The 24,033-nt window shown below is 39.0% G+C and overlaps 6 protein-coding genes across 7 annotated transcripts in view; 3 read left to right on the plus strand and 3 right to left on the minus strand.

Moving 5' to 3' along the window:
• LOC144202630 (calmodulin-binding transcription activator 1-like) overlaps positions 1–1,195 on the minus strand; it is a 56,076-nt gene extending 54,881 nt beyond the window's left edge. Inside the window, exon 1 of the mRNA XM_077725488.1 lies at positions 1,056–1,195. The gene's annotated coding sequence lies outside the window, so the exon portion shown is untranslated. The remainder of the gene's footprint in view (positions 1–1,055) is intronic.
• LOC144202632 (dnaJ homolog subfamily C member 11-like) lies at positions 465–8,113 on the plus strand. Its single transcript, XM_077725493.1, has 16 exons — positions 465–574; positions 1,481–1,610; positions 1,795–1,868; positions 1,941–2,042; positions 2,150–2,278; positions 2,359–2,481; positions 2,661–2,734; positions 2,829–3,018; positions 3,728–3,813; positions 4,315–4,431; positions 4,497–4,652; positions 5,085–5,154; positions 5,249–5,306; positions 5,716–5,858; positions 5,923–6,052; positions 6,563–8,113. Exons 1-16 carry the CDS (start codon positions 500–502, stop codon positions 6,613–6,615), a joined length of 1,710 nt encoding a protein of 569 aa, XP_077581619.1. The 5' UTR covers positions 465–499; the 3' UTR covers positions 6,616–8,113.
• Positions 8,114–8,826: 713 nt separating this feature from the next.
• phf13 (PHD finger protein 13) lies at positions 8,827–13,729 on the minus strand. Its single transcript, XM_077727156.1, has 5 exons — positions 13,411–13,729; positions 12,065–12,169; positions 11,660–11,839; positions 11,009–11,423; positions 8,827–10,733 (listed from the first exon to the last, which is right to left on the minus strand). The coding sequence occupies exons 1-5, from the start codon at positions 13,453–13,455 to the stop codon at positions 10,489–10,491; spliced, it is 990 nt and encodes a 329-aa protein (XP_077583282.1). The 5' UTR covers positions 13,456–13,729; the 3' UTR covers positions 8,827–10,488.
• Positions 13,730–14,301: 572 nt separating this feature from the next.
• Positions 14,302–16,478, plus strand: LOC144203607 (uncharacterized). The gene is made up of 3 exons (XM_077727132.1): positions 14,302–14,622; positions 14,786–15,288; positions 15,621–16,478. The coding sequence occupies exons 1-3, from the start codon at positions 14,442–14,444 to the stop codon at positions 16,104–16,106; spliced, it is 1,170 nt and encodes a 389-aa protein (XP_077583258.1). The 5' UTR covers positions 14,302–14,441; the 3' UTR covers positions 16,107–16,478.
• Positions 16,479–16,852: 374 nt separating this feature from the next.
• LOC144203606 (uncharacterized) lies at positions 16,853–19,294 on the minus strand. 2 transcript variants are annotated; one of them, XM_077727131.1, is made up of 5 exons: positions 19,024–19,294; positions 18,057–18,652; positions 17,699–17,819; positions 17,479–17,594; positions 16,853–17,399 (listed from the first exon to the last, which is right to left on the minus strand). In XM_077727131.1, the coding sequence occupies exons 1-5, from the start codon at positions 19,202–19,204 to the stop codon at positions 17,079–17,081; spliced, it is 1,335 nt and encodes a 444-aa protein (XP_077583257.1). In that variant the 5' UTR covers positions 19,205–19,294; the 3' UTR covers positions 16,853–17,078. The 2 variants fall into 2 exon arrangements, with proteins under 2 accessions (XP_077583257.1, XP_077583256.1); XM_077727130.1 differs by having other exon boundaries at positions 17,479–17,597.
• A 79-nt stretch (positions 19,295–19,373) lies between these two features.
• Positions 19,374–23,107, plus strand: LOC144203635 (heme transporter hrg1-A-like). The gene is made up of 3 exons (XM_077727171.1): positions 19,374–19,710; positions 20,941–21,108; positions 21,248–23,107. Exons 1-3 carry the CDS (start codon positions 19,581–19,583, stop codon positions 21,382–21,384), a joined length of 435 nt encoding a protein of 144 aa, XP_077583297.1. The 5' UTR covers positions 19,374–19,580; the 3' UTR covers positions 21,385–23,107.
• Positions 23,108–24,033: the final 926 nt, after the last annotated feature.

Consider the following 24,033-nt stretch of genomic DNA (forward strand, 5'->3'; position numbering starts at 1 on the left):
TGTTCCAATTGAAATCGTGAAGATCCAATGAAATAACAGGAATAAATGCATTTACAAATACTTTAAGCAATATGAGGTTGACAAGCTGGGCAATATGGTCAAGTCAAATATTTTAACAGACCTATATCCTCAAAAAGATGACAAAATATTCACAGATAATTACCAGCAAGCTATGTAAATACATAAACAGTAAAAAATGTAAACGCAGAAGTGAATATTGTAAATAGAATCTATGATTAAAACAAATGTCCAACTGCTACTTTAGTACAAATTGAAGGTACTTCTGACATCTTCCACTATGTAATTTACACTGTTAATTATTTCTCATCTTGTAGCAAACGGTAATGAGGCAGTAATTTCATTTTATATAGTTATCAATGTTTGTTTGATTGTTGATCTACCCGCAGAGGGCAGTATAATGAATTTCTGCGCCTAGTTTTGCTGGCCAATAAGCGTTGGAACAAGCGAATTGTGGGCGGGACATACATCGACCGCAAAAATGGCTGCGTCCTTAGAAGATGATGCTGAGTTCAATAACCAGGATTACTACTCGCTACTGAACGTGAGGAAGGAGGTATGGATGATTGAAATGTCAGACCGATGTTAAGATCGAGAGGTTTCGTTTCTGTGATGGTTAGATCGCTTCACCCTGAAGTGCTCTGCTTGTGTCCGGGTCCGGTCAGTGAGGAAAAAGGAGATTGATACCGGGTGATGATGCTGAGAGGACACGACTGACCCATATTTTAGTTTTCACGTATAAGTAAATATTTGCATGCAAGCCATTTCGGCATGTATTTCCTATACTTGTCATCCACCTTAAAATGGACTCAGTGGGATTTTTGCCCCCACTAAACTGGCATTACCGTAGTTGATGCCCTATATAGAACGACCGTGTGTCTGATTATCCCCATCTTTGCTATGAGTGAGGAAAACTACACGATGGCAACTACATGCAGTAAGATTCATGTCAGGAGAGGTTGATTAATAAATTAACGTACAGCTGTCTCATCGGTTCAGAAAAAAACATTATTACTATTAAAATGTTATAGTCTTACCTTTACTTTATCTTAACTTTTACTCTATGCGTCGCTCCGTTGACCGATGGCTTGCTTGTAAAAGTCTTCCTCATCTTTCTGAAGTTCTGAAAGTTTCTGCCCCAATGGCCGTACTTTCTGTCAGTTTGCAATTACGTATACTATCACTAATTCTATTGTTTAACGCTGAGTAGGCCAAATCAGAACCCTGATTTCGCTATCGCCCTCTAGTGTTGAGGCATGAGAACTGCGAACCTCCCTTAATATGTCCAGTATACCAAAGTTGGACTTACTATTAAATATACTGCAATTGTTTTTCAATTAAGGTATAGGATATTATAGTTCTCACTAAGGCTACCAAATAACTCACAAGTGCATTTTGTTGAATTCATCATTACATACATGTTTTGGATATATTTGGACTGTTTGTTTCTCTGTTAACACAGGCTACTCTAGAGGAGCTTAAAGCATCTTATAGGAGACTTTGCATGCTCTATCATCCAGACAAACATCGTGACCCTGAGCTCAAAATACAGGCTGAACAGCTTTTCAATCAGGTGCACCAAGCTTTCGAAGGTAAGGACACATTGTTCATCTATTGCTCTACTGAACCGTTCCATCATTTTTATAAATACGTTCCATCATTATTATAAATGAAACAAGTAAACTAGTTTCATATAAAAAATATTCAATATAAGCTTTTAAATATGTTATTCATATTCATCATTCCCAAATGTTTCTTCCTTTGTATTTTCCTCAGTGTTAAGTGATCCTCATGCTCGATCTATCTACGACCTCTTTGGCAAAAAAGGGTTGGAAGTAGAAGGTTGGGAGGTAGGATTCCTATTTTCTCCAAAGTTTTCTTTTCAAGGTCATCATCTTCAATATGCTATCATGAACTTGTAGATAGTGGAAAGAAAAAGAACACCGGCTGAAATTCGGGAGGAGTATGATCGCCTACAACGTGAACGAGAGGAGAGAAAGTTGCAGCAAAGAACCAACCCCAAGGTTTTGTTCAGCGCGAACATTGGAACTTGTGAAGGAGAAAACTTTAATTCTACAGATGTTTTATTGCTACTAATTGTTCATACAACGCCATTTTGATTCATCTACAGGGCACCATCAGTGTGGGTGTGGATGCGACTGATCTCTTTGATCGCTATGATGAGGACTTTGAGGAGACACCAGGGGTTGGTTTTCCCCATCTTGAGATCAACAAGATGCACATCTCTCAATCCATTGAGGTTAAAAAAAGCTCTTACGTTACTATTATTTCATATTGGACTCTTGTTTCTTTTTTAACAGCTATGTTGTTATTGTTTAGGCCCCTTTAACAAACACTGACACAGCAGTGCTCTCTGGCTCACTCTCAACACACAATGGGAACGGCGGGGGCAACATTAACATGACAGTTCGGAGGGTTACATCTGCTAAAGGTTGGGCAGAGGTGAGGATCTAGTCAAATTGAAAAATATCCACAGTTGGCATTTTGAAATATAGACATTAATTGCAACATTAGAAGGTTTGACTGTTCATTTTAAGGAGTCACCATGAAAAGGGCCTCTGACGGGCGTATAATTATATATTCTTTTCTGTAATCGTGCATTTTTAAATTCATCCATGCAGATGGAGTTTGGTGCAGGGGACATATTGGGACCTCTTATCGGATTGAAGATATTTCGTAATATCACACAGCGATGGTATGGCCCCAGCGTTCAACCGTGCATGATGATATGTATAACATGCACCTTGTTTTTATCACATATATCTACCCTGTGGCATTTCTGCGCTCAGTTTCTTGACAGCACAGTGTGGCATGCAGTTTTCCCCCCGCGGCCTACGCCCTAGCTGTTCTTTGATGACAGCACGCCACCTGGACCAGAACACAATGGGTTATCTGCAGTGGCGCTGGGGGCACACCAGTGCCATGACCACAAGTGTGGTGCGGGACACAAAGAGCAGTCACTTCACTCTGGCTGTACAGGTAATCACAACATTCCTGGGTTACACATTTCCTAGATCAAGTCAATGGCCACAGCTTTAGGTAAAGCTGTACAATCTAATGAAATACAATACAAGACTTGATTCAGTACTAAATTTTAAGTAAGAAAGTTCACATATGTTAACAATATGCTTTTAATATTATCAGTAATTCTCTCTTTTTTTTGTTTTAAACAACCAGTATTTATCTTTACTTACGATCAAACACTTTGGGTCCATCAAAACTAAAAAAAACATACTCTTGTAAAAGCAGAAATATACTGTACTGAAGCCAAAACATTGGACCCCTTCATTTATTTTCCAATTTACACAGAACAAATTAAATGATGGAATTCTGGTTGCATGTGGGGAATCAAGATTACTTGATGAATGACCCTTTTTAATGTGACCTACTGAAATTAAGCAATCTTCACATATTTTTCCAAACGAGGTTCACTTGTACTATATATATTTAACAACTGTGTTCGATCATGCCTCATTATAGAGAGAAACTGCGATGGCTCATGCCGAGAAGTGCTTTTTTATTATGACATCATAAAATTAAGAGCTTTTTGTAAATGGTTCCAGATTGAGGATTACTATCGCTCCTTTTTAAATTATTTTTAAAGACAGTTCTGGTGCACCTAACGATATGGCCCACCCATGTTTTTTTATCCAATAATTAAGATGCTATAATTTAATGCCCTCTCTAGCTGGGTCTTCCTCACTCCTACTTAATGATGAGCTACCAGTACAAGTTCCAAGATGAGGACCAGACCAAAATCAAAGGTTCTGTCAAGTAAGTGTTTTCATCATTTCAAACAATTGATTTAAAGAATCTAAAACTACAGGCATTCATTCTAGTTAATATTAATATATAATTTCAAATTGCTTTTGGAGTTCAGAATACTCAAAAATGAGTTTTATGTCTTAAAGGCACTGTAAGGTTTTTTTTCCATCTAGAGACTCTTGTAATCTAATTATTTTTCTAACGCAATTTCATATCTTGATTGATCATGACTGTCAAGCTCATTCATTTACAGCTCAATTTGACTATATGATCAAATCTCAGGAGTATTGAATATTTTATTAACCTCACACTGGCACCCCATGTCGGTATGGAAATTAAAAAAAAAATGTCATGATCAAATATTTGATTAAAAAAAAGGTGAGTTACCATTGTACAGTGTTGAAGGAACCAGGCTGCTTTTTAGAGTCATTGCACTTTATGCCCAGGTTGCTGTCGTCAGTGGCGGCATCTTGCTTTCTCTTGACGTCTACGTCCTTTCGTCCTTTCCAGGACAGGCTGGTTCGGAACGGTGCTGGAATACGGAGCAGAGAGGAAGATCAGTCGCCACAGTGTCCTGTCAGCCACTGTCAGTGTCGGCGTCCCTCAGGGAATCACACTGAAGATCAAGTACTGACCCACCCAACAGTTCTTTGGGGGCTTTGTGGGTTCATCTAATCTGTGTTTTCTTGCAGGTTAGCTCGTGCCAGTCAGACTTACCTGTTTCCAATCCACCTGACAGACCAGTTACTGCCTAGCGCCGTCTTCTACGCCACATTGGGGCCACTGCTGGTCTATATGGCCGTCCACAAATTGGTCATCATTCCCTACACACGAGCACAAAAAGAAGAGTTAGTATACATGCAATACTACTTCATTCATTTCAATCTTACCTACTTCACAGAAATTGTAAAAAAAAGAACAACTGACGTAAATCTTGAATATTTATTTACAGTTGCCTTCCAAATTAAAAATGAAGGGAAACTTGTGACGCAAAAGCTGGATTCTACAGCATCTCTAAAGATTGACAGCATTACATTGCGATTGCACATCATTGCAGGATAATGACTCAACCGTCATGTCAATTTACTTCGTCAGTTTACTGAACTTACAAACACTGGTGTAACACCATCCCAAATCGGGGGTTCAGGGGATAATGGTTATATTTTTTTCAGTTTTCCGTGACAGAGATGTTGCACAAGTCTCTAAACGTAAAAGAGAAGCACTGTTGGGGGCTCCCTCGGTCAGTCCTAGTAAATCATGCATGTGTATGTGCTTTCCAGAGAGCTGGAGTTGCAGAGGAAGAGTTCAGCCACAGACATTGCTAAGAAAAAGCAGGAGGCTGAGTCGGCTGTGAGTCTTATACACATTTGCTTCCACTTTTCTTATCTGAAGCGACGGCTTACGATCATCTTGCCTCCCAACCTCTGCTACTTCTGTTTATCAGATCATGCTGATGCAGGAGTCAGTGCGAAGAGTCATAGAGGCAGAAGAATCCAAGATGGGTAAAACGCAACATGAGAAAATAGCCACATTTACTTGGTGGACAGTCCAGAATCTAATAGGGCTCCAAAGGTGTAAATCAGACACATTTGTCATGGTGTCTGTCAGCCGCATGATATATACTGTAGCTCCAGGACTCGTACTTCCATCATCCCGTGCTGTGAAGCCAATCTGAATGCTGCAGCGTCTACAGAGGTTAAATGTGTAAATCTGGGTTCGGCTACTTTGCCATAAATCCAAACTTACGATCTCAGTGTGCTTATTAATTTCCTGTCACATTTATGTAGAGTTGGCACAGGGTTATTTGAGGAAACACCCAATGAATGTGTGCACACCCTTCAGATGCACTTGGAGATGATTACATCCAGAAACACAAAAGTAATTGATCCTTTGAACTGTTGATAATCATAGGCCTGATCATCCTGAATGCCTGGTATGGAAAGTTTGTATCGGAGACCAGCCAGAAGCAGGAGAAAGCCAAAGTCATTGACGTCACCGTGCCGTTGCAGTGCCTAGTCAAAGACTCCAAGCTCATCCTCACGGAGACTTCCAAGGTGTTTACACACAAGCCTTTTTGATCATGCAAGCCATCCTAATGAGTCCCTTCCTTTGCCGCAGGCTGGTTTGCCAGGCTTCTACGATCCCTGTGTAGGAGAGGAGAAGAGCCTGAAATTGCTGTACCAGTTCAGAGGAGTCATGCACCAAGTTATCTCTCCAGACACCGAGCCACTCCGAATTCCTAAACAATGTGAGTAGGATGTATAGCTCCCAAACACATTATTGGTTTTATTTTGGGGGTGTGTGAGATGGGATTCAAGAAAATATCAGCCAATCATGTAGGTGACAAATTGTGGCAGAGATGGACGGTATCGCCGTGGCGACCCCAAGTGGTTAAAGTGAAAGTCAGTCAGAACAATGAAAGGCTCTTTATCATTAACATATTGCCATTTATGAAATAAAACAATACAGGGGTGCAAGGGTAGCCAACTCTAATCCTCGAAAGCCCCTATTCAGTCTGTTTTCCCTGTCACCCTTATTTTTACATCCCTGACTTTAATGGAATAATAGTTAGTTGGTTGGCTAATGATTTTTTTAAAATACACTGGCTCACTTAAAGATTTGAAATGTGTAATGGAGCAGAAAAAAACTTCAATGACACAATGTCATGATGTATCATATTTTACCAATCCAAATCACATCTCGGTGAGATTTTGGGAGCGTGGACTCATCTTGTAACTATTTGATTTTGTCTCATCAGCTCACCGGATTGAAAGTGAATCATTGAAGCCATGGAGCACTTCAGGGCAATGAAGGAACAAATACACTTTTTGACAAAGGTCCAACCTTTGCTCCCCCAATCTGTCACAACTCTAGTGAATCTTTTATGAATTCCCCACCCTCTCCTCCTCTTCCTGCGAAACAACTTCCAACTGTGAGATTGAAACATCACTTGGAATTCTCAACGCATTTGTGTCTGACACTTGACAGAGCAGCTCCAATATCATCTGCCTAAGGAAGAAGGACCAAGGAGCACTCAAAAGAAGGACCTATGGTAACTCCATCTGTGATTGGTCCAAATTTCCCAGGCAGATGTCAAGTTTCATCACGCTCTGGCGTAAGAAAAAGTAGTGCATTTTTACCTCGTTGTGGTCTGTATTCATTCACCCTTTGTCCTTCAGAAGCTTTATGATATATTATGGGATATAATAATCTCATCATAAAACTGGATCAAGTCATAAAATGGCCTAAACTGAAGGTCTGTCTTGGCTAAAGTCAATCAAACTAGTATTTTAGTTCATATCTGCTGTGCAGTAGAGTGTCACCTTGTGTAAATAGAGTAATATGGAAAGGGGAAAGATTTTCCTATTTCGAGAAATGGCCATATATGCATTCATTCTGATCCTTTTTGACATTTTCTATATTAGTAGGTTTAATTTTTCTTTTGTTACAAATGCACTTCTAGGCTGCTGCTAACTCACACAAACTCAGATGCAACAATGGGATGTTTACTTTTATTTAATATTTTAGTTGTAGAATGAGACTTCCAGTTGATTACACTGAAGGATCCAAAACTGAAGAATGGCTTGTTTTATTTGAAATTCAAATTACTAAGTCAGCAGGATCACATCTGTCTCATATCATTTCTGTATTCATTTGTCCATGTCTTCTAGTCGTGTCTATCGTGTGCAGTGTCAGCGCCATTTGTCATGTTTTTCAGAACTCCTCTTTACCAGAATTTGCACTTTCTCCTCGTAATATGCTTCTGTTAAATGTATTTATTTCAAACATAATTGGGCCTGATAGTATGTGTAATAATAACAATTATACAAAGCACTGTCACAGAGGAAACACGTGGATTTTTTTTGTATCACTGGTGGAATAATAATACAGATTTGCCATCTTGTTTATACTTATATATATATATAGTATATATATAAACCCAGGTTAGGGTAACCCTAACCCCCCAGGAAGAGTTAATTAATTTAATTTGCCAAACAGAGAACAAACCTGATTGTGTTATGGTGTGTTACCTGTACCTTTTCTGATGTAATAGCAATTAACCTCCATATGTCCTTATATTACTCATGTTTTTGTTTAACAAGGGAAAAGAACACCTTTGATTTGTATTATTTGCAATCTAAAATAACAATGTCATTAAAATGCATTTTTTCCTATAAGTTGCTGTATAATTGAAATTGTCTAAGTGTAGTACTTAATTTTACGACAAGTGCATTTTGCGTTCACTACAGCGGAGCTCTCAGACATGCAGAATCACACCCTAAATATAAACATTCCAAGTTCAACTCACATTTTAAAATGGTCCAGTGCAGTCCATTATCCAGTGTGTAGTAGGCAGTGCTGTTATCTGTAAAACAAGAATAAATATAAAGTGGAGAACCTTTAAATTACAGAGGAGGATAATTTATTAATCTTATTTTAAGAAGGTCAAGCAGGCATATGTATAGATAGGAGAAAATCAGAAGTGAAGTGCTCAGGTTGCATAACTTGACTCGTTAGAAATTTCAATAATTTTAAGACTTGGGGACTGCTTTGCTAAGACTTACAATGAGCACGTTGCAATTCCTCTTTTGGATTAGGACCTATAGCAGGAGTGTCAAACATACGGCCTGCGGGCCGGATCCGGCCCGTCTGGTGGTTTTTGGTACGGCCCCTGGAAGAAAGCTGAATTGTATAAAAAAAGGAAAATTCTGTTAATAAACATTTTGATAATTTACTCAGTCTTTCCACTAATTATTAGTATTAGTGACTAATACAAAGGAAAAAAGTGTGGGCTTATTGTTAGTTCAATGTCATTTTGCAATGAGTTTACTGGTCCAGCCCGCTTGATCTCAAATTAAGCTGTATGCGGCCCGCAGACCAAAGGGAGTTTGACACCCCTGACCTACAGTATATGTTGATGGGTGAAGAAATGTGAATAAAATTAAAATAAGCTTAAATGAAGCAGTTTTCCCAAAAACCCCAAAATTGCACAATTATTCGGCAAGAAAAAGAACACAATAATAAAATGGTAACTCTTTATTTACAATACTTTACATTAGTTTCATAGAAACAGTTTGCACCATAGTACACAATCACATTCTCAAAAAGGGGAGAGGACAACCCAACTCATCAGAATAAACCAGCTGCTATGACACAGACCATTAGTACTATTACTTGCACGCCCGATTTTTTTTAAAAATGAGGGCTTTCAAAGACATAACAGTTCATGTCATTTTAAAGAACAACCCGACCGGGTTCATCGTGGGCTTCGCATCACCACAAAACATCAGTTTGCCAACCACAGAACTATTCTCTGCTCAAATTGTGTCACCGACCGACCAACCGCATGTTGTAAAAGCCCTGAACATCACAATCGTCTTTCCAATGTTCACCACCCAACTCCACAGTATGGCTTTTATCTAACTGACATAAAGAGGTCCATGGCACATAGTATGCTAAAACAGTTCATCCAGATGACAGCTAGTTTTAAGGGCAAGGTTTCCCCACCCTCAAAAAAAAGCATCTCCAACAAACCTGCTGAGGGTGAAAGTGAATACTGCCGTTGCTGCAAAAAAATATTAAAGAGTGATGATACACTAATGGTGATTTAATTTTTACATAACCTTCTAAAAAAAGGTTATTTTTATGATCACACATTCTGATCATTGGCTGGTTTTCTGCAAATGCCCCTCCCTTTACACTAAAACACACTGACATGGCGTGCATAAACTCTTCAGAGAATCGTAACACTATTCCAGTTAACTAATTATCAGATTTCCTGCAGAATCTTTGAACGGAAGAGCTATCATTCCCTTCCATAAATATATTCATTTAGAAAAAAAAACTTACAAATAAAATGACTAAACTGCTAGTTTAGGTAGGATACAACAACAACAACAACAACCTTTGACTGGAGAAAATGGTATATGAGGTGAAATGTGGGAGGATGAGAAGCCAACGATCCCCTTTGCTGTTGATAACCACAGCGATTGAAAGAGAGCTTAAGAGAGTTAAACGACGACTCTGGACATCTATTTGTCCACGATGAACTTAAATACCAAAACAGACAGATGAAGCAGATGCAGTCTAGATCTCCATTCTATTGGATTATCATCTTAAAACTATAGCACCATCTGAAGGAATTACAGCAAGGCTTTACTTGTTGTTTTCTCCTTCGAAACGGCCGCTTATATTTCATACTAACAGGAGCCCTCTCGCCAGGGGTAAAAAACAAGTCCAGTTTCATCTGAACATACCTGTTTGCCAAAAGGGTCAAAAGGTGTTTTGTAAAAAGTGAGTAAGAGTGCAAACAACTCATTCTGATGCATCCTGGGCATTTACCAGAGAGGTTGGCAGTTTTTGGAGGGATTCAACATGGCAGCTTCCTGTGTTCACAAAACACTACAGTCCCAGCAGCAGCCCTCGGCTGCTACGCTATAGTCATCTGCAAACAGTAAAAAAGTTTGGGAAATTGGACTTTTGGAGGAAAATTTGACACTCAAAGCAAAAATCCCTAACTTTAAATGAGTAGTGTATCATTAAGTGATTGCTTTACGCTGAAAGTCTGTAGGGAAGCACAAGTATACACATCTGTAGAGCTAAGATATACCCGAGTGGGTCATAGGGACTTTCTATAGGTCCAGTGGAAAATCTTCGTGGGGGATCGGAAGTGGCTTTTGGAGGTCATTCGAGCAGGTGCTTACGTGGACCTATGCGGGGACGGTGGGAGCGGCGGGCATCCGCTCCGGTAACGCCGTTGGCGTCGTTTTCTCGGCAACTCTGACACACGTATGTTTCGGGCACGTGGCTTTTGCGGATCTTGGCGCATGACAGGTGGATCCAAGTGTTACACTTGTTGCACTCGATCATGGCACGGCCGGCAAATGGCTTCATGCAGAAACACGTCACCAGGTCCCACGAGTCGTCGTCTAGGGAATAGGGGGAGAACAAATACGATGAATGACAGTTTTTATTTGGATTTCAACTACTATACGGCAATTACATTTCTGGAGTGAATGCTAAATGTATAGAAAACGTCTATGTGAAGCTTGCTTACTTTGAAATAGAATGTGCGATAACCTAATGCATTTGTGTTCATTAATATACAATTGATTAGAATCATTTGAACAAATAAAAGCACATTCATCAGCATCAGCATGTATTCAGCTTTTAATACCGACCGGACTGTATCCATATTTCCTACCTGAGTCCACCATGATATCTTCATCCTCTCCAGACCCGTCTTCATCTCGGAAAACCACTTGCTTGCCCTGTCGGAACACCGTTCTGCTTCCAGGAACGCCCTCCACTTTCTGTACCTTGACCACTCCTTCCTCCAGGTCTCGTCCCTCCCATTGGCAATGCTCTTCCTGGGGCTCGTCTTTGTATTTGGACGGGCTAGTGACACGTTGAGGATGAAGGGGAATGCTGACGTCGTCTTCCGGCTCCTCTTTTATAGGCAAGTCGCAGAAGGAGAACGGAGGCTGGATGGCCGGCTCGGGAGAGTCGGATTGCCCGTGTTCTTCGCCCCCATGGAGCTCCCTCTCCTTTCTCCTTTTTTTCTTCTTCAGCTTTTCGGCTTTTCTGTAATCCTCTGGATGTAGGCTGGTGAATGGGTGCTGTACCAAGACAGACAAATAATTTTAGTGGAATTCAGAGGACATCTGTAATTTCATCTCGACATTGGCTGCTGGAACAATGCATAAAACGCGCAGTGAGAATTTCTTCTATTTTGATTTTTAGCTAGAGCAAACCAAATAAAAAGTATGTAGAAAAAGTCAAGCTTTGCAAAAACTTAATAATAATTTTTGTACTAACTACATAGATGATAGCTGAATGAATGAGCTCAACTCACATCTTTCTTAAAGTGACTGGACGATGTGGCCCCCAACTGTGGATGTTTTCTACTCCTGTCCAGAGGGACCATGAAGGGGTGTTGGGGACAAGACGGCGATGGCCCCGGGGTCCAGCCATCACTATCTACTGTGCTTCCCGTACTGTTGGGAGGGCTGGAAGTACTTCGTAGAGAAGAGTTCTGTAAAGGATAAAACATTTCTATGATTGGTGAGTAGATCGGATTGATGAATCCCACCTGTTGTTAACTGTTTGTATTCTTATCTTAGAGGGGAGACTGTCTCCATTGAAAAAGGGTGTCACAATTGTTTAAGGAATTGGGAATAAATCAAAGCAATGAAATGTTGCTCATCTTTATATTGCTTTAGACTTAAATTAATATTAAAGATATTAGCATAAGTCTTACCTCTTGAGGATATGGGATGTAACCAGCATAAGCCAAAACAAATGTACAAAACTGATTAAAATCTTCAACTGTCCTTTTTCTCTTTCTGTAAGGCGGACTGAAGCCCTGGAAAAAAGAAACATTAGTTAACCCCAGCGGTGGAAAGAAAGAGCCCAAAGGATGAAATGTTAGGAGGTTTGCATATTGCACAATGCTTTTGCTGTTTGTCTATATCTATAAGAACAAATGCTTCCCCCAGTGTCCTTTTATTAGGTTTCCTACAAATTACGTTTAGTGCATTTTTAATGGTCCTGGTCTCAACTTCATCTGTATTTGTTTTGCCACGCCCACCAAAACTTTTGTTTTGACTTGGTGAATGTTGACTTAGGAATTTCTTAGGATCCAATAGTGTGGTCTCAAGCACAATAATACTACTATCTGTATCTGAGCATGTTTTTTCCACCATGTTTTGCATTATGCATGCATAAAAACAGAAGCAGTTCAAAAAAATTTGTCCACACTAAAATGTGTGAATATACACATTGTAATGTGACCTGTTTTTTTTATTCCCCTGCACTTGGTTGTAAGTAGAACGAGAGAATAGCGTGCCTTTGCTACCAGCAGTTAGCTTTCTGGTTAAACTATATCGCGACGGATTGCCATTCGCTCTTTGCATGAGCGACACCGCTGCAAGAATGAGCAACAGTCATTCGAAAAAAAGCAATACGTCGCCTGCGGGCTTTGCTTGTAAATAAATAAATACTCGTGCACACCAGCCAAGCAGTTGCATTTGTCTTTTATGTCGTTTAAAAATCAAAACCCACGAACCCTCCACCCCCACCATACAAAGTAACTGTCAGACAACAAATGTCGGCTAGCAATGGACACTCGACAGCCGGCCGCGACTTGATCAAAACAAAACAACATCGGAAGATTTTTTGTCCTTCTTCTCAAAAGTATCCCTTCGGCACTCGAATGGGTAGCGATCGGTTATTTTTCGAGCATACTTTTCAATATCTTCCATTGCGCTTAGCTAGCACATGTTAGCCCGTTAGCGAAGATGATGATGGAATGTTTTCAAATCGAATAAACGTTAACGTTCTCCTAGGTCTTTTCTCGAGCAAATCATGCATCTGTTTGCCGTACACGCGTTAAAATAAACTAAAAGAGTTGCCAATGGCAGATAAGGCTCGAATGCCAAATGGCCGTGATCAAATGTATCACATCGATGATCCAAAATTATGTCCGAGCTTTCTAGGCTATGTGCGATGATTTACAAGCTGGCAGACAAGCAAGTTGACTGACATTCACTCGAATCGGTAGAAACCAAGCAAAACTCGACATAGTGTCCCAAAATAGTCACTTACCTCCGTCTGAAAAGCGGGAGACGTCGACGGGTTTCTGTCACCCATCTTCTGGGAGTGTTGTTAATACTATCTTGACAGGCGACGCTGCTGTGTCGTGGAGGCTCGATGCCACCGTAAATCGCTAACGTTAACGTTCCTTGGAAACTCGGAAAATGAAGTTCCGAGGCCGTAACCCTAGTGAATGCCAAAGATATAAAGCTATGGAAGTCTCCTTGTCAGTTTGGTTGTGCAGGCAGGGGTAGCGGTTCCCTTCTCTTGGTTGCTGTCACTCGCAGCAGTAGGTTGGAGCCCCTGCCCACCGTTCACTCTTTTTCGTCTTAAAAATTCATGCTGGATGCGAAAGGACGAGATTCGCGAGTGCCCCTATTGGTTAAAATATATATAAAAAATACTACCACCAAGAATATCAAAACATTGCCATTCACTGAAGTGTTTTTATTTTTATTTTAGGTGGTGATTTTGTTGTTGTTGTTTTCCTCTTTTGATGCAAATGTGTCAGGAAAGGAATAAGCACTGAAATAAACAGACTGGAATAAGCCTGCTGGGTGTTGTGGGGTTCGTTTATGTAAATTACTGTGGCTGTGGTGCTGTTGCTAAAGCAGGTCAAATTCTTCAATATGGATCTTTATTAAGACATTGAACTTTAATTTTTCATAGTTGACATGCAGCAACACAGCCCACCCAATGTATAATCTTGCGTTTAGGAGTTTAAACAGATGGTGTGGTTTTAGAAAAAATACACTGTTAATGTAATGTATTGGTTTATTTTCCCCAGAGTTTTATAAACTATATAGTTTACAAAACTCTGGGGAAATTAACCAATACATTACATAAACAATCAGAATAAACTGCTCTCGAGTTTCGTTTCATCCAGCTGCAAATAGCCGGAAACACAGGGACTTCCTTTTTCCGGATGACATTGTTTTTTTCCCTCGAAATGTTTTCGTCGACATTTCTTGCTGTCAGTGTAAAAATGGAGCAGAAAGAAAGAGAAATGTGATCATTGCGCTATTAGATTTTTCTGTTCCGACATGTCGACCGCAAGTGTGCTGCACGCCTTTCAGAGCAGAATAACCGAACGCTTTACCAGCGTCGCCATGGAGATATTTCAAGAAGTGGCGCATGTTGTAAAAGGATACCAAGAGGAAAACGACCGTCTACGAGCCTTACTGAATAATGTGATACACGGACAGATGAAATCATCCAAAATTAGTATGTAATACAGTCATAATAGCAATGTCGTAGACTTAGCTTCGTTTATAACAAATGTGTGCGGATTTGCGCAAAATTTTATTTTATGAGCATGTCTGAATGTGTGTATGTAGGAGTCCAGAACTGAGTAAAAATCCAATGTTTTTTTTTTGTCCCTCAATAGATCACAATCGATTCATAAGACCATCTATGGCTGTCAAAGAACAAGTACCTGGCTTGAACATCCCTGCAAAGAGACAATTACAAGAATGTACTAAAGTTCCAAAAATGAAGGTTACCGAGTTATTGCAGCCAGTGGCCAATATACCTCAAGTGGAGAATAAAGACATGTCAGAGCAACTGGTTATTACAACTAAAGAAGAGCAGACTGAAATATCAGTTTCCTATGCAAACAAGTTGTCACAACGGGTGCCCAATGAACAAGAATTGGATTTTACGAGAAGGCTGGCGCAAAATCAGGAACATGGAATGAAAAATGGCACCATATTGAATTGTTTTGAACGTAATTCCAAAGATGAATGTATTGGAAGGCCTGACATTGCCGCCTCTCGTCCGGGTGTCACTTTGGGTAACTTTAGCACAGCCACTGAATTCCCTCAGCTGAACAGGCCTGAAGAAATTCCAATCAAAAATCGACCGGAATATCTGAAATTTTCATACAAAAAGGTAGACTATGTTTTCATTCTTTATCTGTTAGGGTTGTTTTCAATTACAAAGGATGAACTAGCAACAATCTGAATGAAAATACACATGAGACAACCGAAATCATAAAAAGTAAAGTGGGGATGTGATGGAAAAAACAGCATATGTACAATATCTGATATATTTTTGAAAAAAAAGATTTAGATTTTCATACAGAAAAATATACAGGAAAAACAAAGCTTTATTATGCATGTGTAAATATACTCTGTTATGATACTAAGATACAACTCTTAAACCATCTTCTAACAGTATTTGTCTATTTGTGTGTTACTTTATATCCCATGAATCAACCACAGAGGTGCATCCGGGACGACAAGCCAAAGAGGAAAAATGTGATGACCACTATAGCATTGAAAAAGGAACTTATTGCCAAGTGGGAAAGGGGTACACGTGTTTCTGACTTGGCTATTCAATACAATATGGCAAAGTCGACAATATCAACTATATTGAAAAGAAAAGAAGCCATCAAAGCTGCAGATGTGGCCAAAGGGGTAAAAACACTGAGTAGCAGAAGAACTGACAAAGTGGAAGAAGTGGAAAAAGTTTTGCTTGAGTGGATTACCCATAAACAGTTGAGGGGTGACACTGTGTCAGAGACCCTAATTTGTGACAAGGCAAGAAAGCTGCATAATGCACTTACTCAAGACAACCCTGGAGGAAGTTCTGACGAATTCAAGGCTAGTAAAGGATGGTTTTGCAAATTTAAAAAGAGAAGTGGAATACACGGAGTGCTAAGACCTAGAGAGGCTGCCAGGATTGGCAAGGAAGACACTGAGATTTAAGGATTAATTTCAGAATTTAGTCTTCCCGAACAATTGTTTGTAAAGAGACCTGAAAGTCAAAGCTGACCTACATAACCAAGCCGGCCGGGAATCACTTTTTAGGTTAACTGCTGCTGTGGGCTATTAGATCAGCTGTATTATTTCCTGAAGTGGTTTCATAACTTCATTTTTTTCTTAGGTAAGGAGCCCTAATCCGTTTCAAGAACCCCAATACTACCGACACTAGAAGAGGGAAAAAAAGATAACATTATTTATTAAGCCATTAAAATGAATAACAAACACATGCAGAAACATTTTCTATTGTTGTTCAAGGTGTTTGGAAATAGCCGATTGGAGAGCATCAAGTTCAAAATAAAGAACTGTATTTCTGTTTTTGGGATGTTTGATTTATTTATTTTTTTGATTTTGCATCTTGTAACTTGAATATATTTCTTATCCTGAGACTATTTTCCCATTAAGGTATTTCCTAAGCTGGCTATTTCATATGTAGTGATGTTCATAAATAAACATACCACCGTACAGCATGTGCATCATTTTTGGAAACTTAAATAAAATAAAACTGTTGAAAAAAGATACTCAGCGTCATTTTGAGGCCGTGTCCTGAAATCTCATCTCATCCTGAAATCATCAGGGTATTTTGTCTTCCTTACATTGTAGTTACACATCCGTGTGCACAGCAATATTGCAGTTTCCATTACAAGTCTGACCATTGTATACCTCAAAAGCAGACCACAACCTACTCTCAATCAAATTTAATGCCATCTTTATTTTAGGAGATACTACCTAGTAAGTATAATGTGGATGGATAAGTAATACTAAATGAAAATGTATGTGCCATAAATACTGCTATGGTAAATGCAACATAGTTTGTATAATTACATTATCAAAGGGCAATTTGATTTGAAATTCCAAAAAATCCACAATGAAATTGTCCTAGGTACAGAAAAAAAATTGTTTAGACATAAAAATCAATTAATCACAGTTAATCTTATTAAAATCGTCAGCTGTCGAAATGTACAATGTGATACGTTGGTATGCTTTCCCAACTGCCTCCTTGTAGTGCTTGAGACAAAAGGGTTGCTCTGTCCCGGGTATATAAGTTACTTGTGTGCCATCAGGATAGAGCAGTGTGTAAGGACCACCTTGAAAATGTTTGTTCAAATCTTTCATCCTTTGCTCAGCAGCTCGAAGCAGTCGCTCAGCATCTATTCCTGGTTTCACAGCCAATGGTAGTATCATTCCTCTGACAGCTTTCAGCATCCCATCTTTTGGCAGCATCAAGCCGATTGAAATCTTGGGGAGAAAAGAAGAAAGAATGAGCAGTACTGTAAATTGGGTCATTGGTAAACTACAAAACAACAACAAAAGTTACCTTAACAGTGTTTTCCCCCGGTGGCCCTGTTTTGTGTTTGAAACATGACAGTCGCCCCTCCTTTTTCAGACTTCGGAAATTCAGGAATGCAGCTAGTGCGTTTTGCCTTGTGCGTCCTGCTTCAAATGTCATTTAAACCATACATCAATTGTTTATCCAACTCTTTACTAATCCAATATTGTAGCAGTGCTACATAGTTATTATATGACTCAAGTTTTACCTTCACAGCTACTTGTCGGATTTACTTTGAATAAAAATGCAATGTTTTTCCCACAGCAACCGCAGAATGAAGTTTCATTCTGCTGTAGGTTGAATCCACAAAAGGAACAATAAATCGTATTCTGGGGGAGAAAAAAAACAAGACAAAAACAAAAAACAAAGCAAAAGAACCAATTATTTGTCTAATGTACAAAATATAGGAGAGGCTGATTCTACATTCAAACATCAGGGCTCATTTGACATTTACAAAGATTTATTAAGCATGGTCTAATTACCTCGGTTACAAAAAATGCATTAATATATCATTCTTTTTAATACCATATAAACATTACACTCCCATTTTGGAAATGAGAATGTACCTTTTTTGACGTTATTTTAGTACACTCAGGAAGTAGCAGGTCTTGTTTTCCTATCTGCCCACTGGTGCTTGGCTGAAGGAAGTCAATGGATGGATATAAGTCACCAAAAGCCATTGCTTGAAGTTTTGTTGTGTCTGTAGCTTTGGGATTCCTTTTAAGACAATTCGTTGCGATGACAGTGTCTGTTTCATTATTTTGTTTTAACGCCAAGCTTCGGTCATATTCCAATTTCCACTCGGAGGGTTCATTTGCCAGTGGCTCTGACACTTGTGTTTCCAGTTGTTTGGGTAAATCAGCCAATTGCACAGATCCTTCAAATGCAAATCTATCTGAGAGTCCTTTTTTGCCCATTGGAGTCGTCGTACCAGCCAATGGCTCGGCTTCGTCCGATACAAAGGACACTGGTTCTTCCATTAGTTCTTCCTTAGTTGCATTAGCCGATGGCTGTGAAACATCATTTTTCTCTTCTTCAGTCACATTATCCAGTGATTTAATAGGCCCCAATTTAGGCATTTTGGCACAGCGCTCTGCTCCGATTTCCACACTGGGAATGTTTAAGTCAGGTGGATGCTTTTTGACACCAGATATATTGTGATCTTTTAGTAGGGAGGAAAACAAACTGAGTATAAGACAAGGATATTTCATAAGATTATATTTTCCCAGCAATATATTTAGAAACTAAAATAATTGTAATTACCAACCATTTTTCACAATAGAAAATAATGTCTTAATTTCCACACACACACACACACACAAACAAGCTTACAAATATGCACACACAAACACACACAAATATGCACACACACACAAACACACACATACACAAACACACGTACACACACAAACACAAACTAAAACTGAAGTAAACTCAACCAATTTTCAAAATCTTTCTTTTCGAGCCATATCCACATATAAAGTATTCTTAGTTGTACCCATATCAATATAAGCAAGTTAATAAGTTCCAAACCTATTTTGCCTCCATCCCTCCTGGTTACCATGGCATCGTTGAGTAAGGACCGCAGATGGCTATTCTCCTCTTGGTATGCCTTTATCATTTGCGTCACATCTTGAAATATAACCATGGCAAAATGGTTAAAACGTTCAGTCAAAAGAGTTTGAAACGTTTCCACATGGCTGATAGTCGACATGTTCGAACAATGAAAGGCAAAGCAAGCGTGCAAATATTATTGTGTTGCTCAAACAACAACAGTGATGACGAGAGGAAAGCAAAACCGGAAAAGAAATGTCATGGAAACGCATTTAAGTAACTTGTATTACTGCCACCTCCTGGTAAGGATTATATAATACTATAGTTGACTTACTTGCCCAGTCGGGTGACGTACGGGTGACACTTTCTTTTTGAGACTGGACACCAGATCAGATAAACACCCGCTTTGCTATGAAGGAAACTTTTCCTGTATGATAGCAACTTTTCGTCTTTTTGCTTGTGTGAGCGCCTCGAGCTGACCTGACAGTTGTTTTGAAGCAATTCTTATTCTTGCATTGGTATTCTTTGGCTCCATAATGGTGGTAAACAAAACGTACGTGAGTGTCGCCTATGCATCGGTCGGTTTGCTGATGGGGATGTCTGCTTTTCTGCTGTGGAACGTCGTGTACAGACAGCCGTGGACCGCAGCCATGGGAGGACTGTCAGGTAAAGTCGAGCGGCCAACTTTTGCCACTAGAAACGTGCTTATTCCCAATCGTCAAACATATTCTTTGAAAAAGACTCAACGGAGTGCATGTACAAAATTATCGAGTAGTGTTTTTGACTGCTTACTGTTTTTACATGTGCTGTTCAGTAATGACAAGGGTAAGCGCGCAGATGACTGGGGTAGTACCAGTCATGGCCAGTAGAAGGCAGCATAGAAACACATAGCAAAAAAATTAAAAATAAACTACAAAATCAACTGCAAGAAAAAAACTTTTTAAAATACCAAGCCAGAAGCATTTTTTTACTAATATATGTTTACTTTTTAATGGTTGATACGACCCTTGTGAGTATAACTACCATGGGAAATCAATTACTGTATTAATAGTTTCTTAAAAGTTATATGGCAGCCAAAGTGGTTCATTTGCCTTACTTTTGGTGCAGTAATTAATTTTGATAGTACGATTTCTAATGTTTTTGTGTCATTGTATAGTAAGGAACTGCATTGCAATTTTAAAAAAAAATGCAGTTTTTATCGTAGGTCTTAACAATGTTTAAGTTACAATGGTATGTTAAATTTGATCTTTCCCCCAAAAATATTTAGACAGCAGCAAGTCCCTGTAGACACAAAAACGGTGAAATAATTTCAAACGTGGATCCATGGATGTGACCTTTGAGTTCATAGATTAGATTAGGTTTGTAAATAGCATCATGTGACACAAATCACTGTGCTGTAATCAACTTTACCTATGCATCATTGTTATGACTTCTAAAACCTTGCCCCCAAGAGGAACTGGGAACCTTTAATGAGCCAAAGTGTCACAGTGTGCTTAACTGACTCAGCTAGTGGAAATTTGCTGAGACATGGTCCTGGTCACAAGTATCCAAAACAAACAAACCGTTGTTATACATGAGCAGTAAAACAGCTTTGAGTGCAATTTTCTATGCGTGTATAGCACTTTTGATTGGGGCAACGGTTAACATCAGACTTTTGCAAAAAGGCGAAAATAAACATTTTCTTATTAATTTCACCATTAAATGTCATTTAATCACTTTTTTTTAACCAAGGCTGTTACTTCAAATACATTTTTCTCATTGAAATGGGTTGAAATACTATTAGACGATACCCGTATTTCATTGATACTTCAATTGAGTGACTTCTTGATTAAACCTTGCTAAGGTTGTTTTTCACTGAGTGCCCTTTAAATATGTATATATGTTCTGCCTCCTCAGGTGTCATGGCACTATGGGCCCTAATCACTCACATCATGTACCTCCAGGACCACTGGCGAACCTGGTTGAAGGGGCTGAAATGTTTCTTTTTTGTTGGTGTATTTTTTTCTCTGCTTGCGGTTATTGCCTTCATCACCTTCCTGTCAATTGCCATCCTGAACAAGGAGTGTGAGTCCCAAACCATTCACCAAAGTTCTAGTTCATTTGCTCACTCAATGAAGACAAATACGATTGAAATATTGATGGTTCTACCATATCATTCTGTTAGAAAATATTGATGACAATGTGATATTTCTCTCTCCTGCAGCTCTAACTGACCCACGCAGTCTCTACTTGTCTTGCGTTTGGAGCTTTATGTCCCTCAAGTGGTCCTTTCTCCTAGCATTGTCTTGCCACCGCTACCACAAAGAGTTCGCCGACATCCTTATTCTTAGTTACTTCTGAATCATTACACTAAATCAGGGGTAGGGAACCTATGGCTCGGGAGCCATATGTGGCTCTTTTGATGGGTGTATATGGCTCTCTGCAAACCTGTGTGATAAAATATGGGAACCGCTGGTGAGAGACCGGGACGCACCAATCGGAGCGTCACGTCGTCACTGTGGCGCCAAAACTATCTCTAGCGCCTTTTTAAATCATAATTTTTCTTCATTAGACTCTTCTGCATGCATCCTCTCATTGATACTCATTGATTAGCAACTGTGAAATAATGTTCTCAAAACAGAGACATGGCTAAGATAGAAATGTTGATAGCCATTCTTTCTATTTGGTCTGAGGATGACATTTTTGGATCATCCATATAAATGCATTGGAAACAGTGAAATCAGTAGAATATTGTGGAGCAAATATGATAATTTTCATTGTGAAAATTCATAAGGCTTCTTTTTAGTGCTGGTCCCGATGATGATGCAAAACTGACTTTTTATACATGCACATGCAATCTATTCTCTTAAACATCTTTCGCAAGTTTATTGTATTGCACTTTTATGTGATTGCCAGGAGGGGGGATCACAACTCTATCAATATGCTTGAGATTGAATTATGGTAATGCTTGAACTTTAAGTATATACTTTTTTTCTAGTATTATTTTTTTGTAATCCATTTTACCGCGAGATTTTTTTTGAAGTATGAAATGCAATGAACATGAATGTTGTGTCATGCAGGGCCTTGCTTTTTTTGTTTTAATAATTATTTCATTCCTTTTTGATAATATACAGTACATCTAATCCTATATTCTATTGTTATTAAGTTACATTTTTTCCCAATGTGAATACGTATGTTTGTAGAACAATTCCATTGATAAAATGTTGTCTTTAAAAATCTTTGTGTCAAATTTGAAAGCAAAAAATGCTCACGCAACCATCACACCAGCAATAAAACACTTCCCATTTTTACACAACAAGACTATTTCACAGTTTCTGTTCCTACAAAATAAATCATGACAAAGGAATACAATTTGTCCTGAGAAACATTTAGAGCACAGATGTGCCACTTGGGTTTTAATTGTGGGATTTACACCAAGCACATAATAATTTGGCCAGCCATCTGAGAAACTTTCCCGACTAAAACAACTCACGGCTTTGCCCAACTAACAATAAAATGCAGGCCAATGAAATGTGCTTTGAAGTTGGTCAATTATACCACCCTTATTTTGATTTTGCCCCTCTCCCTGGGGGGCTTCTACAGGTATTATGTGTTCACGGCTGTTTGATTTTCTTGCAGGTATTTTTTTAACTTTATCTGGAAATACTGTACATGCCTTCCCATTATAGCTCAATGTAAGATTCACATACAAATGATGTGTTATCATACAGAGTATATGTAGACAGGACACTATTGCATAGACTGTAAATTCTCTTTATTATTAAATTTCAGGCACGTCTTTTAAATTGTATTTTATTTACTTATTTTTGCTGCTGCTTTTTTCCTAATTGCATTCAACTAGCTTGTTTGTCAGCTCCCACAGTCTCCTTCCATCTTGGTAATTACCATGTTGGGGTTATATCGCCATGGTAACATTTTGCGCTGAGTGTTATAAACTTCAATATTAGGAAACCGAAAAACTACCCGCTTTATTTTCCACTGAGTGAGATGGGGGTTTCAGACCAAATGCGCCCTATTAACTTTATATACAAGCCTGTAAAGTGTGTGTGCGCATATGGTATGTAAAGAGGGGGAAGGTGGGTTGATTTTATTCAATTATGGGACCCCATTTCTACACAAATCAGGGAAGGAAGTCGTCTCATGGGCTAAATGCAGTCTGGCAGAATGCGGTGCGACTGGGTGTTTATGGTTTAGCCTTTCAAATTTTTTTGACTATCACGTATAATCGAATGCTAAAAATGTATAGCTATTTAAAAGCAATTAAAATATTACTTGCTAAGACCTCGTCGGTCCATAGCTTGATATGTGTACTAATTAAATCCTGTATGCCCACTTACGCGTTCATGTGTGCATGGACAGGGGAACGGTACATTTATTACACAGCAGGGGTCCTCCGAAGACCATATGCATTTGTTCCGAATAAGATGTAGTATTATGAACATCTGTCATTCTTTTTTTAATCATAAAGCAAAACCCACTCTGGTTTTGTTAATGTGTATGATTGGATTTGTGGCCCATAATTTGCCTCGCCGTAGACACTAATGTCCCTCAAGTACAGTCGTGTTTATTTCTGCCAACATGAAACGTGAACACTCGGTTTGTTGTTCCGTTGACGATCCTTTTGGACCTGAACAGCCTGTGATAACGCAATATTTTTCTTGTGATTTATCTATTAGATTGTCATATTGACTTTCTGTTTAGTGCAGTGAGTTTTCCGTGCTTTATGTTCTCCAGGTAATGCCACTTTTACATTACTGAATGTATATGTCGAAATGACAATTCTGCTAGTTCTTCAATTGTCTTGTGTCTCCCTTTAATACTCATATAGCAATTGATCATTGAGTCAACCTATGGCCTGGGGATCTGTACTACATGAGCCCTAATATTCTAAAAAAAACATCAAAAACTTGTTACGACAAGGCCTAAAAATATAAAAACTCTTACTGTACTATGGCCTTCAGAGTGAGTTGAAATTGTAGGAAACAGGTT

The sequence above is a fragment of the Stigmatopora nigra genome, chromosome 10 (genome assembly GCF_051989575.1).
Source record: "Stigmatopora nigra isolate UIUO_SnigA chromosome 10, RoL_Snig_1.1, whole genome shotgun sequence".
NCBI classification, from domain to species: domain Eukaryota; kingdom Metazoa; phylum Chordata; class Actinopteri; order Syngnathiformes; family Syngnathidae; genus Stigmatopora; species Stigmatopora nigra.

Coding starts and splice junctions, on each gene's coding strand:
- LOC144203606 (XM_077727130.1), bottom strand. CDS start 19,204: ATGTCGACTATCAGCCATGTGGAAACGTTTCAAACTCTTTTGACTGAA. Junction 18,653..19,023: donor GAGGGATGGAGGCAAAATAG/GTTTGGAACTTA, acceptor CCCTACTAAAAG/ATCACAATATATCTGGTGTC. Junction 17,820..18,056: donor CTAAAATAACGTCAAAAAAG/GTACATTCTCAT, acceptor TTTCTCCCCCAG/AATACGATTTATTGTTCCTT.
- LOC144203635 (XM_077727171.1), top strand. CDS start 19,581: ATGGTGGTAAACAAAACGTACGTGAGTGTCGCCTATGCATCGGTCGGT. Junction 19,711..20,940: donor AGCCATGGGAGGACTGTCAG/GTAAAGTCGAGC, acceptor CTGCCTCCTCAG/GTGTCATGGCACTATGGGCC. Junction 21,109..21,247: donor TGCCATCCTGAACAAGGAGT/GTGAGTCCCAAA, acceptor TCTCTCCTGCAG/CTCTAACTGACCCACGCAGT.
- LOC144202632 (XM_077725493.1), top strand. CDS start 500: ATGGCTGCGTCCTTAGAAGATGATGCTGAGTTCAATAACCAGGATTAC. Junction 2,043..2,149: donor AGCAAAGAACCAACCCCAAG/GTTTTGTTCAGC, acceptor ATTCATCTACAG/GGCACCATCAGTGTGGGTGT. Junction 3,814..4,314: donor AAAATCAAAGGTTCTGTCAA/GTAAGTGTTTTC, acceptor CGTCCTTTCCAG/GACAGGCTGGTTCGGAACGG.
- phf13 (XM_077727156.1), bottom strand. CDS start 13,455: ATGGGTGACAGAAACCCGTCGACGTCTCCCGCTTTTCAGACGGAG. Junction 11,840..12,064: donor ACATCCCATATCCTCAAGAG/GTAAGACTTATG, acceptor TATCCTTTACAG/AACTCTTCTCTACGAAGTAC. Junction 10,734..11,008: donor AGATATCATGGTGGACTCAG/GTAGGAAATATG, acceptor CCTATTCCCTAG/ACGACGACTCGTGGGACCTG.
- LOC144203607 (XM_077727132.1), top strand. CDS start 14,442: ATGTCGACCGCAAGTGTGCTGCACGCCTTTCAGAGCAGAATAACCGAA. Junction 14,623..14,785: donor GATGAAATCATCCAAAATTA/GTATGTAATACA, acceptor GTCCCTCAATAG/ATCACAATCGATTCATAAGA. Junction 15,289..15,620: donor TGAAATTTTCATACAAAAAG/GTAGACTATGTT, acceptor AATCAACCACAG/AGGTGCATCCGGGACGACAA.